General features: G+C 39.0%; 3 protein-coding genes across 3 annotated transcripts; 2 read left to right on the forward strand and 1 right to left on the reverse strand.

Moving 5' to 3' along the window:
* Positions 1 to 362: 362 nt before the first annotated feature.
* On the reverse strand, positions 363 to 2,507 carry LOC127801203 (lysine-rich arabinogalactan protein 18-like). Its single transcript, XM_052336110.1, has 2 exons — positions 1,909 to 2,507; positions 363 to 648 (listed from the first exon to the last, which is right to left on the reverse strand). The coding sequence occupies exons 1-2, from the start codon at positions 2,413 to 2,415 to the stop codon at positions 565 to 567; spliced, it is 591 nt and encodes a 196-aa protein (XP_052192070.1). The 5' UTR covers positions 2,416 to 2,507; the 3' UTR covers positions 363 to 564.
* An 869-nt stretch (positions 2,508 to 3,376) lies between these two features.
* On the forward strand, positions 3,377 to 6,823 carry LOC127800982 (upstream activation factor subunit spp27-like). The gene is made up of 2 exons (XM_052335702.1): positions 3,377 to 3,764; positions 6,485 to 6,823. The coding sequence occupies exons 1-2, from the start codon at positions 3,438 to 3,440 to the stop codon at positions 6,602 to 6,604; spliced, it is 447 nt and encodes a 148-aa protein (XP_052191662.1). The 5' UTR covers positions 3,377 to 3,437; the 3' UTR covers positions 6,605 to 6,823.
* A 1,428-nt stretch (positions 6,824 to 8,251) lies between these two features.
* Positions 8,252 to 11,316, forward strand: LOC127802828 (pentatricopeptide repeat-containing protein At5g02860). The gene has a single exon (XM_052338875.1). It carries the CDS (start codon positions 8,378 to 8,380, stop codon positions 10,799 to 10,801), a length of 2,424 nt encoding a protein of 807 aa, XP_052194835.1. The 5' UTR covers positions 8,252 to 8,377; the 3' UTR covers positions 10,802 to 11,316.
* The last annotated feature ends 962 nt before the right edge of the window (positions 11,317 to 12,278 follow it).

The raw sequence follows: 12,278 nt of genomic DNA on the forward strand, positions 1-12,278 counted from the left end.
TATCCTCATACTTTATTAAAAATAATTCAGTACAACCTTAACTTTAAAAAAAATTAACAAAAAAACCTATTAAACATTTTTTGAAAAAATATAAAAAAAAAATAAATTTCATATAAATTAAAAAATATTTAATAATTTCACTTTCAAGTGTAGACGTTTTGAAAATTTAAGATACAACAGAACTTTTTTTTTGTTAAAAATTTAAAAATACATTTATGCCTTCACCCTTTTAAATAAGACCCATAATCTATATTATAGCCCTTTATTGCCAAGTTTAGTGGGTGACTAAACTCAAATAATTTCACTTCTTACTATCACCAAAAACTATGATAATTTTTTCATAAAAGTGGCCCAGAATGGTATAAAGTAAAAGCATGAAAATACTCATCCAAAATAAAAATCCTCTCAAAAATCTGGCAAAGAATACATCTAAATGAATGGTCCAAATACAAGTGCCAGGGTGCAACCACCATAAATATGGGCTTAAAAATGGCCGCCTGCCAATGCCAACATCAACATGCCACCGGAAAATGATACAATAAAGGAGACAAATGGAAACCTCTCTTAGAACAGCAAAAGGAGACCCCATCCAGTCATCAAGCTCCCAACCATCATCTTCTCCCTTGCCCACAGCTTCTCAACTCCACTCTGCAATTTGAGTGAGTTTTAGACAAAAGGTCAAGGTCAAGACTCATACATAGCTCCAACAATGTGTTAATAAAATCCGAAATAATAAAAATAAATTCTAAAAAACTCTGCAGAAAATAATTTACTCTAACAAACAAAGTTTAGAGTAAATTACAGGGAGGTTCCTATGATTTTGACTATATTTACATATACTTTGCGGTTTAATTTTAGCATTTAAGATTGTTATAGTTTTACTTTAACAACTCGAGCTCTTCGAGTTGCTTTAATGTTACATAATAATAATAATTCAACTATAATACAAAAGGCAGCTCAACTATTCAGACATCGGATAGAATCTTTGGGAAATAGTGAGTAGAAAAACCAAAACTCGGGTGAACTGTGAAAATAACCTAAAATATAGGGATCTAGCTGGAATTTAATCTCTCAAACAGCTGGAGCTAATTAAATACTCTGACACCCCTCAGCTATGTCTTGCTATAGCTTCTCAACACCCAACTTATAGAAAACTGTACATGTTGACCGCTTTAATTATGCTGAAATAAATAATATTACAATAATAAGCCCCTGTCCCCTGCTACCACACAATAGGTCTGACCCGATGCTCTGTTCCATAGCCAAGTGGCACCCACCACAAACCCCAGGCGTACCCTAACTGGCTAGGCTAGCCAATAGTCATGATTATACGTTCTGCCTTGGCTTTTTCATATCGTCCCCATCCTGTGACTCTATAGCTAATGCGCCACTGCTTTATCGATATCAACGGCCCTGATTCGATCAATCATAAGATCCGGATCAAAAGATACGAGTCCGATCTCACGGTGGCCAATTCGCACCTGATCATTGGCTAAAGTGAACACGTGGCCCGAGAACGAGACGGGGACGACACTCAGGATGAGGCCCGCTCATGTTAGTGAACTACGGGCGGCATCACTAACGTGCGCCCCGGGATCAAGTTTGCTAGATTGAATGTTTTCTCAACTAAACAGGGATAGAACGGGTGTGAAATGTTGCGTTGCCCGCGAACATAACGGGCAATCGGGCAAACTCAGAGGGGGCGGCCCCCCCTCGGCCCTCCCCGTGCATGCCCGCGTCGGGCAACGGATCACCTCTGTAGAAAGGGTACCGTAACACTAAACGTTATTGCTATACTCTCAGATCTGTAGTTTAATGGCGCAGATCGAGGTCTGGTTGAGTGACTTGAGTCTACGTAGCGGTTTGTATATGGCAATGCTAAATTGCTAATTTCTAAAATTCATGTACCTCATCGGACGCAGATGGCGCAGGAGCTGTAGCACCGCCGATACTCGGCGCCGGTGATCCCGCCGGAGGCGACGGAAGGCTCAGTGCCAGTGGAGAAGGCGCCGGCGATGTTGTTTCCTTGCTTGGAGCAAGTGCCGGAGTGGCCGTAGGCGGGGAGGCGAGAGGCGCAGATGGAGGAACAGCAAGCGGAGGAGATGGAGGAGTAGACGTTGGCGGAGTAGCCGGAGGTGGAGTTGCTGGAGGCGGAGTGGTTGGCGGAGGTGAAGCTGGTGCTGGAGTAGACGTAGGAGGAGTAGAAACCGGCGGAGATGAGGCCGAAGTAGGCGGCGCGGCCGTGGGAGACGAGGTTGGAGAGGCAGTGGAAATAGGAGGAGATGCTGTGGGAGCAGTGGGAGTAGTCGTCTGTGGCGCCGGGCTAGCCTTCGGAGATGCGGCCGGGGACTGGCCTCCGACGCAGGAAACTATAATGCATATAATAGCTACGGTATAAACGGCGTTGCGATCCATTGCATACAAAAGCAAGCTCTCCGACCTTAACCAGCACAGAGAGCACCTGAGAGAGAGAGAGAGAGACAATGGTCGATGGAGAGGGCTTAAACATCTCCTGTATTTCTACTACAGGGTTCCCTATTGTACTTGTCCTATATGGGCCGTGGCCCATGTTGGCCCACCACATGTCTTTACTTTGCTCTTTACTCTTTGACGGAACTAAAATGAAAAGAAAGCAAAGGTAATTATACATGTAAGTGTAATTATCTTTATTTTTTATTTTTTAAAAATTGTATTAATTGATTAAATATTTTAAAATATCACACACTTGTTATTAATAAATATAATTATTTGAATATTTAAAATAAAATGTAATAAATACACATTACTTGAAAATAAGATACATTTATTATATTTTTATCATTAGTTAGAGCAATAATTAGCATTAGAAATAAAAAGTATAATAATATTTAAAAATAAAATGTAATTACTATATATTAATTATTATTATTATTATTAAAATAATTTGGTGTGTTACATTTTTATAATACCGTTCAATTTTACAGAAATTCATAGTAAGTTCTTATTATTTTCTTCGTTAAGAGCTCTGAGAGATAGGCCAGGGATTTAGGCGAATTATTTTTACGTGGGATACAGCCGAAAGCCAATAGCCCAAACCAAAGGTGGGCCCAAGACGGCATAGGAATAACGTTTGAGAACGAAGGAAACGTTGGCTTAACGGTAACGGTCACATTTTCGGGAATCAATAACGTTGGCTTCCAAGCTTCTGGAATTGTCGTTTGTTTTCAGTTTTTTCTTAATTTTTTTAAGGGTTTAGGGTTTATTTATGTTTTTCTACTTTATTTTTAATTTTAAAATAGTTTTATTAATTAATAATAAAAATAACGTATTTTAAAATATTTTATTAATTAATAAATTTATTTTAAAATAATTTTTCATATGAGAAATTCGGTTCTTATCTACTCACACTCCAGACTCCACCGTAGAGCAGAGGAAAAAACCTTCCAGAGGGCTCAGAAATGGCGATTCCGCTGGGCGTGTGTCCGTCGACCTTCTTCGCTGGCGAAACGGCGTCGTTGGCCAAGCCGTCGTCGCTGTCTTCTCTCCGGTTCAGGTTCCAGTCCCTTCCTCCTCCTTCTCAGGTCAGCCTCCGTGCGGTCTCCGTGGTGACGACGGCCACGGCCTCGAAGCCGGCGACGGATACCCGCAAGAGGGAGCCGAGAGGCATCACCAAGCCCCGGCGAGTGTCGCCGGAAATGCAAGCGTTTCTCGGCGGCATCTCTGAGATTCCTCGCACCCAAGCCCTCAAGGAGATTTGGGCTCACATCAAGCAGCACAATCTTCAGGTCTCTTCCCTCTCTCTCTCTCTCTCCCTCCCTCCCTCTCCCTATATGTGTGTGTGTGTGTGTGTGTGTGTGAATATATACCCTAATACCCTGTGGTTGTGCTTGTGCTATTGCCGTTTTCGCATAAGGGTTTTAACTGAAATTCTTCAATCTCGATTTTAACGTAATTTGTGCGTTAGTTGTTCTTTATATCGAACAAAGATTTTATTACCCATACTGTGAACTTCATATATGTTGAACCCCCTGCTGCATTGAACGTAGACGTGTTAAGTTTCGTTTATATATGTATTTTATTGGAACAATCATACGAGAAACAGTAACGTGTTTTTGCTTGAGGTTTTATTTTTACTGAACTTTTGGGTTTTGGATTAATTTTGCTTGTTCTCCGGGACACTGTCCCGTGTGTATAAATTTTACCGGCGTGTCTCCGTCTGACATCTATTACTAATTATGTGTTTGAATCGATTAGATTTGGCTTCTTCCATATGCTTATATTTCCAGATAAGATTGTTCTGGTACTGATGAATTACAGTTTTTAATCAGCATATCTATATATATTTTTAATTTTGTTCAATCGATTCATTTTATGAGTCTTATCTTTTGTTTTTCCAGTTTATATGATGTTATAAGGCCGTGCTGCTTGTGTATGTAGGACATTGAATGTCTTGACTTTGTAATATTCCTCTTTAGCAAAAGAGGTAGAGAAAGACGGAGAAACTTAGTGGGAAATGTAAAGAAAGCCCCAGAAACTTAGTGGAAAATTCTTAAGTATAGCATGAGTTATAAAAGCCTTATTGGAAATATGATTATGAAGGAAAATGATTGATGAACTTGAATTTATGTAGCTGACTAGAATGTGGCTCCTTGGTTATTATTAGATCCACACCCCCCCCCCCCCCCCTGCGGGGCGGCCGCGCTCGGCATCAATGGTCAAGGAACATGTTTTGGTATGGGCGAAATTTGTATCTTATGGTACCTGAAGGAAGAATTGAATAGAATGTTTAAGTAGTCATGTTTGCCCATCTGTGCATGAAAATATGCAAATTGAAGTATTTGTAGCCCATAGAGTGAATATATTCGGGGAAGGGGGAGAAGAAATGTGTGTAATAATTTCTATGGTATTGTTCTAATTAAAGATAAATATTCTTAATATGGGTGCATTTTTAACTATCATTTATTGTGAAGATGGGCAACCAATAATCATGTGCAAGATAAAAATACATGTTAGGAATGATGATGGAAAGGTTTTATTTTGGTCCATTCTTATTCTCACATGCATGGTTGAGTAAGACTCTTGGTGTTCAGATCTTGAGTTGGATTGCAGTGGTTTGAATCGCTTGTTGTATAATTTATTTATAAATTAAAAAAAAAATTACTAGTAATACTTACCCAAAAAAAAAAAAAACCTTATTAGTAGCTGCTCATTAAATTTAAGGATTTCAACTCTTTTGCACTTTGCAGGTTGCTTGGGGTATTTTACTATTTTTTTAAGCGCACATTAAGAAGAACACTAAAGTTTTATACTGCATCACAGAGTTCATTACCAAACTACATGCTTGGATAGTGAATCTAATTGATGTGGTGTAACTGTATTATTTCCTAGATTAGAAGGGGCTAGTTACATTAATCAAATCCAGTTGCATATTGACTGCCCCCATCATTTATAGAATTCGGACCATGCATGTCTGGCCAATATGTTTAATATCTCAGTTCTTTTGACATCTGGTTGCCTGAGAGTACCATCCATTACTTTGGAATGATGAATCTCATATAAAGTCCAATTAGAAAGATTGTGAAAGGAACTCATTGGTAGCATACAAAAGACCTTCAGTTCTCCATCAGATAGATAAAGTAACACTAAATGCCAATACACGGTTTCTAATGGTGTAATGTCTTCTAGCTCCAATAAAATGGTCAATGAACAAAAATGGCCAATTCTGTTCATCTCTTTACCTTCACATTTATTATGATGCTATTGGTGGTGCAGAGATGTAATGATTGAATGTATGATTGCAAACAACCATTGGTATCAAGAGGCAAGCAAAGTGATTGATTCAATAAAGCTGGGCCCTTTTTGTGTTCCTGCATTAACTCTATAATTTTTTTTGAGAAAGAAAAATATACAGTTTTCAGTACACTGATGCAGTTTGTCAAACATTGAATAGACGCTTGATATTCTTTTTCTATACATTGGCAAGTGCAGTTTCATATTTCCTTTAGAAAGAGATTTGGTTATTTAAAATGTCTTGTTTAAACTGCAGGATTAGCTTAGGCTATTCATTTTCCACTTCAGGCCAACAATTATGTTTTTTATAAGGAATCAAGAGCAGCCAAGATTTGTCCTTAAAGTTGTTTTTTGTCTTATGGCATATAGGATTAAGTACCACCAATCTGATACGATATGTGCAGATAAATGGTTAAAGCCTGCATCTTGGATATTTATGATGTAATTGTTGTAATTTTACTGATTTGCATTTCAAGGGTAACTATTAACTAATGGGTGATTTGTAAACCAAACCACGCTTTCAGGTGAACTGATTGTGCACTCATATATCATCTAAACCAGCTGCCACAACCATCTGTGGTTGCTGTCGTTTTTTATTTCATGAGAAAATATTCAATAACGTAGATATGTTTCTTCTTGTGTCTATATTTGCATGCAGGTTCAAACTGACATGGTTCTTCCTTTTTCTCTTTTTGTTTTTCCTTTCCATTATTAGGATCCTCAAAACAAGAAGATCATTGTATGCGACGAAAAGCTGAAGAGCATTTTTGGAGGGAGAGAACGCGTCGGGTTTCTTGAAATTGCTGGATTGATTAGTCCTCACTTCCTTAAGTAAGCGCTTTGCCGGAAAATGCATCCAAGTGGCCTGCCTGCCGTGTTTTGTTCTCCTGTAAAATGGGGTTCAGTATTTTGTTGATGGCACTACTAGTAGGAGTTTAGCAATAGCATGTTTGGCAGTCTTTTATTTGTCATATTTCCAGGTGCCTACAGCCTATTACATACAGGCCCTCTATTTTGGTTTATGTTGAGAGCTTCTCTTTCTTGGGTTGTTTCATGTGCAGGCCTTGAAATGCAATGGTTGTGTTGAGTTGCGATTGGTAACATTTACTTTTAGGCGTATTCTTAGTGTTGGCAAAATACCCCGAACCTATAGGGAAGCAATCAAGCAGGGATAGTATTTAGCATCCTCTCCCCACCCCTCTCTCTATTTTTATATATATATTAATATATAGATATGGAGTTCGAGTTGTCCTGTCTGTCAAATCTTGTGATGGAATAACGTGAAAACTCTTATTCCGCCGGGTAATCTTATTAAATAATTATAAAGCATAATCGAATTGAGTTTAACTTTATTAAAATTATGTATGATGGGATTGAGTTTTCACTTGAAGATTGTATAGTTAACTCAAATGGTACCTTTTTAATAATTGTTTCTTTTGACAGAATGTGCATGTAACTCGTTATTTGTAACTCCATAACAAATTTATAGAATTGGAAAATGATGACTCTTCTTGAAGGAGAGAGAGAGAGAGAGAGAGAGAGAGAGAGAGAGTGAGAGAGAGATTCATATGAATTAAAAGTAAAATAAAAAAGTGGACTTTCTTACTCAGGGTAACTTTAATTGGTTTCACGCACCCAAAAACATGATACGAACTTGAATAATTATTAATTAAATTTAAAAAAATTATACCTAATTTCAAAGTCAATTACCAATCGACTTTTACTTGACAATGAATTGTCCACAATCTAAAATAGTATGTTTTGATTAATTTAGATTAATAATTTGTAATTGCTCAAAATATTATAATTTTGATTTATTTATCAAATCTTAGCTCCGAGCAATCATGCTTATAGGTTCTTCAACGAGTTCCTTGTCTTTCGTCATTTCAACTTCTTATTCATCATCTTTGAGTAGCTTCTCCTTTGATCTAACCTTTTTCAATCTTTTTCGTTGTTCATCTATGCAATCTTCCCTTATTCTTCTTCTCCATTCATCACATGCCACCATTTATCTCTTTTCCTTCAACTTTGAGAACACATCTTCAAGCACATTTAACATTTAAACCTAATTTTAAAAAAAAAAAAAAAAGAAAACCAACCTAAGTCGACCCCATTGACCATTGAAGCATGAATTGCTCTTTTTTTCAATTTGAAATCTTGTCCAATTCTAAAAAACATTAGAACTAACCCTAACACTTTTTTGGTAATTAAAATTAATTCAACTCCACAAAAGCACCATTATGAAATGTTGAATATTTAGACTAGTAAATACAAAATTTTCATTATCTTCTTACAAATTATTTTGCAACAAAAAGGGAAAAAGAGGGTAGATCGGTGATATAGAGTCTATAATGTCAAAATATAAAGATCAAATGATACAATCTTAACATAAAAATGTTAATAAAACTATACCCTTTTGAAGGTTTTGTTTTCTATAAGACCTAAGAGGATATTTGTATTTATATTCCTCCTAAGTTGATAGGCAGATTTTTCTTGCTCCTGGCACTGGCCACCGGTTCTGGTCCTACACCCAGTGAAGTCTGAACACCACCCTCTCTCTCTCTCTCGAAGATCTTTTCTTCATCTCTGTAGATTCTTTGGTTCTTCAATGGCAGATAAGCTAGCTCTCCCTCTTCTAGTTCCCAGCCCCCCGCCTCCCAAACCACCCTTCTTTCAGGACCAAAACCCTCAAACCCACCAACCGCCAAAACCTCCGCTCTCCCCTCTCCTCCAAGACCACCTCCTCCGCCACAACAACCACCGCCCACCGACCGGAAGCCGCTTCATCCCCAGAACGCGACGGCGTATTGGCAAGAACCGCGACCCAAATAGAGGCCAGCCCTGGTCTCACCACCGCCTCTCCCCCGGAGGTCAGCAAACTTTCCAAACTCTAATCGCCCCTGATTTTGATACTGCCCAATTCGATGAAACGCTGCTCAAATTGTTCAATTCAGATCCGAAATTATCTTTAGAGACGCTTTCTTTTGATATTTTGGGCATAGTTAAGGGTTTAGGGTATTACAAGAAATCCGAGTTGGCATTGAGGCTGTTCGAGTGGGTTCGGAACCGTGAAGACTGGGAAATTCTGTTAAATGGGTCGTCTCTTGCTGTGATTATAAGTTTTCTTGGTAAAGAGGGTAAGGTTACTGCAGCGGCTTCTTTGCTGCATAATTTACACAAAGGTGGTTTTGCTCTTGATGTTTATGCATATACTTCTTTGATAAGTGCCTATGCTAGTAATGGGAGGTACAGAGAAGCAGTGATGGTGTTCGATAAAATGGGGGAAGAGGGTTGTAAACCTACCCTGATTACTTACAATGTGATTTTGAATGTGTATGGGAAAATGGGTATGGCATGGAATAGAATTATGGGTGTGTTTGAGGGGATGAAGAGGTCTGGGGTTGGTCCCGATGCATATACTTATAATACTCTTATAGCTTGCTGTCGACGAGGGGCACTATATGAGGAAGCTAATAAGGTTTTTGAGGAGATGAGGTTGGCGGGATTTCTGCCCGACAAGGTTACTTACAATGCGTTGTTGGATGTGTATGGGAAGTCTAGGCGTCCCCAAGAAGCCATGGAGGTTCTGCGGGAGATGGAGGTCAATGGGTTTTCACCTAGTGTTGTAACTTATAATTCATTGATATCGGCTTATGCTAGGAATGGCTTACTTGATGAGGCAACGCTGTTAAAGTCCCAAATGGTGGAAAAAGGCATTAAGCCTGATGTATTTACGTATACTACTCTGTTGTCGGGATTTGAGAAGGCTGGTAAGGATGAGTCGGCAATGAGGGTTTTCAGGGAGATGAGGAGTATGGGTAGTAACCCAAATATCTGCACTTTTAATGCACTTATTAAGATGCGTGGGAACAGAGGAAACTTCACAGAGATGATGAAAGTTTTTGATGATATCAAGATGTGTGGATGTACCCCTGATATTGTCACGTGGAATACTCTTCTTGCAGTATTTGGGCAGAATGGGATGGATACAGAAGTGTCGGGAGTCTTCAAGGAAATGAAGAGAGCAGGTTTTGTAGCTGAGAGGGATACTTTTAACACCTTAATCAGCGCTTACAGTCGCTGTGGATCTTTTGATCAAGCCATGGTTGTTTATCAGAGAATGTTGGATGCAGGAGTTACTCCAGACCTCTCCACCTATAATGCTGTTTTAGCTGCACTGGCACGGGGTGGACTATGGGAACAGTCTGAGAAAGTACTTGCCGAGATGAAGGATGGTAGATGCAAACCCAATGAATTAACATACAGTTCTTTGCTGCATGCTTATGCCAATGGAAAGGAAATTGGACGGATGCAAACTCTTGCAGAAGAAATATACTCTGGTGCAATAGAACCCCATTCTGTGCTATTAAAAACCCTTGTTCTAGTCAATAGCAAGAGAGACCTTTTGATGGAAGCAGAACAAGCTTTCTTGGAATTGAGAAGAAAAGGTTCATGTCTTGACATAACTATTCTGAACTCCATGGTTTCAATTTATGGTCGGAGGCAGATGATTGCCAAAGCCAATCATATACTGAACTTCATGACTGAAAATGGATTTACTCCTACCTTGACGACTTATAATAGCTTGATGTACATGTACAGCCGGTCTGGCAACTTTGAAAAGTCTGAAGAAATACTGAGGGATATATTAGCAAAAGGAATTAAACCTGATGTAATTTCATACAACACTGTTATTTTTGCATATTGCAGAAATGGTCAGATGAGAGAAGCATCACGGCTATTCACTGAAATGAAAGAATTGGGTCTTATCCCGGATGTGATCACGTACAATACTTTTGTTGCAAGTTATGCTGCCGATGCCATGTTTGTTGAGGCAATTGATGTGGTTCGATACATGCTCAAACATGGCTGTAAACCAAACCAGAGCACCTACAACTCCATTGTTGATAGGTATTGTAAGCTCAACCGTCATGATGAGGCAACAATGTTTATCAATAACCTTCGCAAGATTGATCCACATGTTTCTAAGGAAGAGGAATGTAGATTGTCAGAACGCTTGTTGAAGAAATAGTTGTAGAAGGGCCTCTTCATAGAAGTTGGATGCTCTTAACCTCCAAAACTTGTAGACACACTTTACTTTCATTCCACTTTCTCTGCCGATGTCACACAAATTCTGACATGTTGATGGGAAGATACTTAATATAGTTGCACATATTTCTCTAAAATCTTGAGAATTCTGTTGGCTGCTATTCAGGAGCTTATGTATTTAAGGTCCTTGACCTATTACTTGTATGTCTGGGCACACCTCATGCAGCACAAATAGTATACGGCAAGGAAGAAGAATCAGTTGAGGTATATAGATATGTAATAACCTGTTTACCTCACATTAATCACATAGAAAACCTTTTTATTTCCGTAAAAAAGATATGGTGGCTGACTGGCTGTCACTTGATTCTTTCGTACTAGTGTTGTTGTTTTACTAATTCGTGCAATTGTATTACATCATTATCTTGAATTGCTGCCTGGAATGTATTGATGCATCATTTGTATTTTGGAATTCAATGGATGATAGAGAATTTTAGAGAATCAGTATATGTTCTGTAACTTTTTGCAGCAGCATCCATTCTTGGATTTGTTAGTGATCATCAAGTAAGAAAACCACTAAATTATTTATTTTATAATTTTCTCCTAATTATGCGTTGGCATGCTAATGAATGTTTGCTGCTTTGTCAAAAACGATACGGAAGTTCAGTTGAAAAGCCAAGGTAGAAAAAGTTAGAAGCCATGGTTCATAAAATGTTCTTTGCACTGCAGAGCTTGAGAAATGCTTGCAGCACCTCAAAAACTCCAGGATGATCTTGGTCCATGGAAGAACAGTCTTTGGTAAATCCTTTATGCTCATTATGTTATCTGGCCCCTGAAACAGGTAAATGTGTTCTTTTATGTCCCCGACTTGCAAGTGTTTGGCGCGGGATGATGCTAGGATCACGCCGACAGGTAGTTGAAGCTCTCAATTTGCTTGGTTCATTTCAGCCTTTGCCAATTGCCCAAAGGTCCAAGAGGGGGAAGCACATCCCATAAAAGCATTTATTGCTATACATGCCACGATCACTGTAACCAAGTTCCTTTCCCGAAAAACGTAATTCTTCTGCCTCTACCTCACTCCCCCAGCTGTAGCAACCTTCTTCCCAATCAATTCAAGGTTAGTTTGATCCTGCTTGTTACGGCCATAAGAATCTGAAATGTGCAGGAATTGTTTAAGATGCAGTAGGCAATATGACGTCTCGAAAGTATTTGAAAATTTTCTGTGCTAGATGCTCTTTCTGGGTGGGCGGGCGGGCGGGCGGGCTTGGCTTCCGAGGAGCCCTGTTGGGAGGCACCAGCTCTATTCATAAATCAAACAGAGGCTCCTAATCTCGTTGATTAGGCCATGGTTTAGTGGGCTGGCTACTGGCTAGTGCTGTGTCCTACCAGAATGGATATACAGAAACACTCGATCAGCTCTCTGAAGCTTCCTCCTGGTAGAGACCGGTCATTCCCTTGATTGA

This window comes from Diospyros lotus, chromosome 5 (assembly GCF_014633365.1).
Source record: "Diospyros lotus cultivar Yz01 chromosome 5, ASM1463336v1, whole genome shotgun sequence".
In the NCBI taxonomy this organism is placed as follows: Eukaryota; Viridiplantae; Streptophyta; class Magnoliopsida; order Ericales; family Ebenaceae; genus Diospyros; species Diospyros lotus.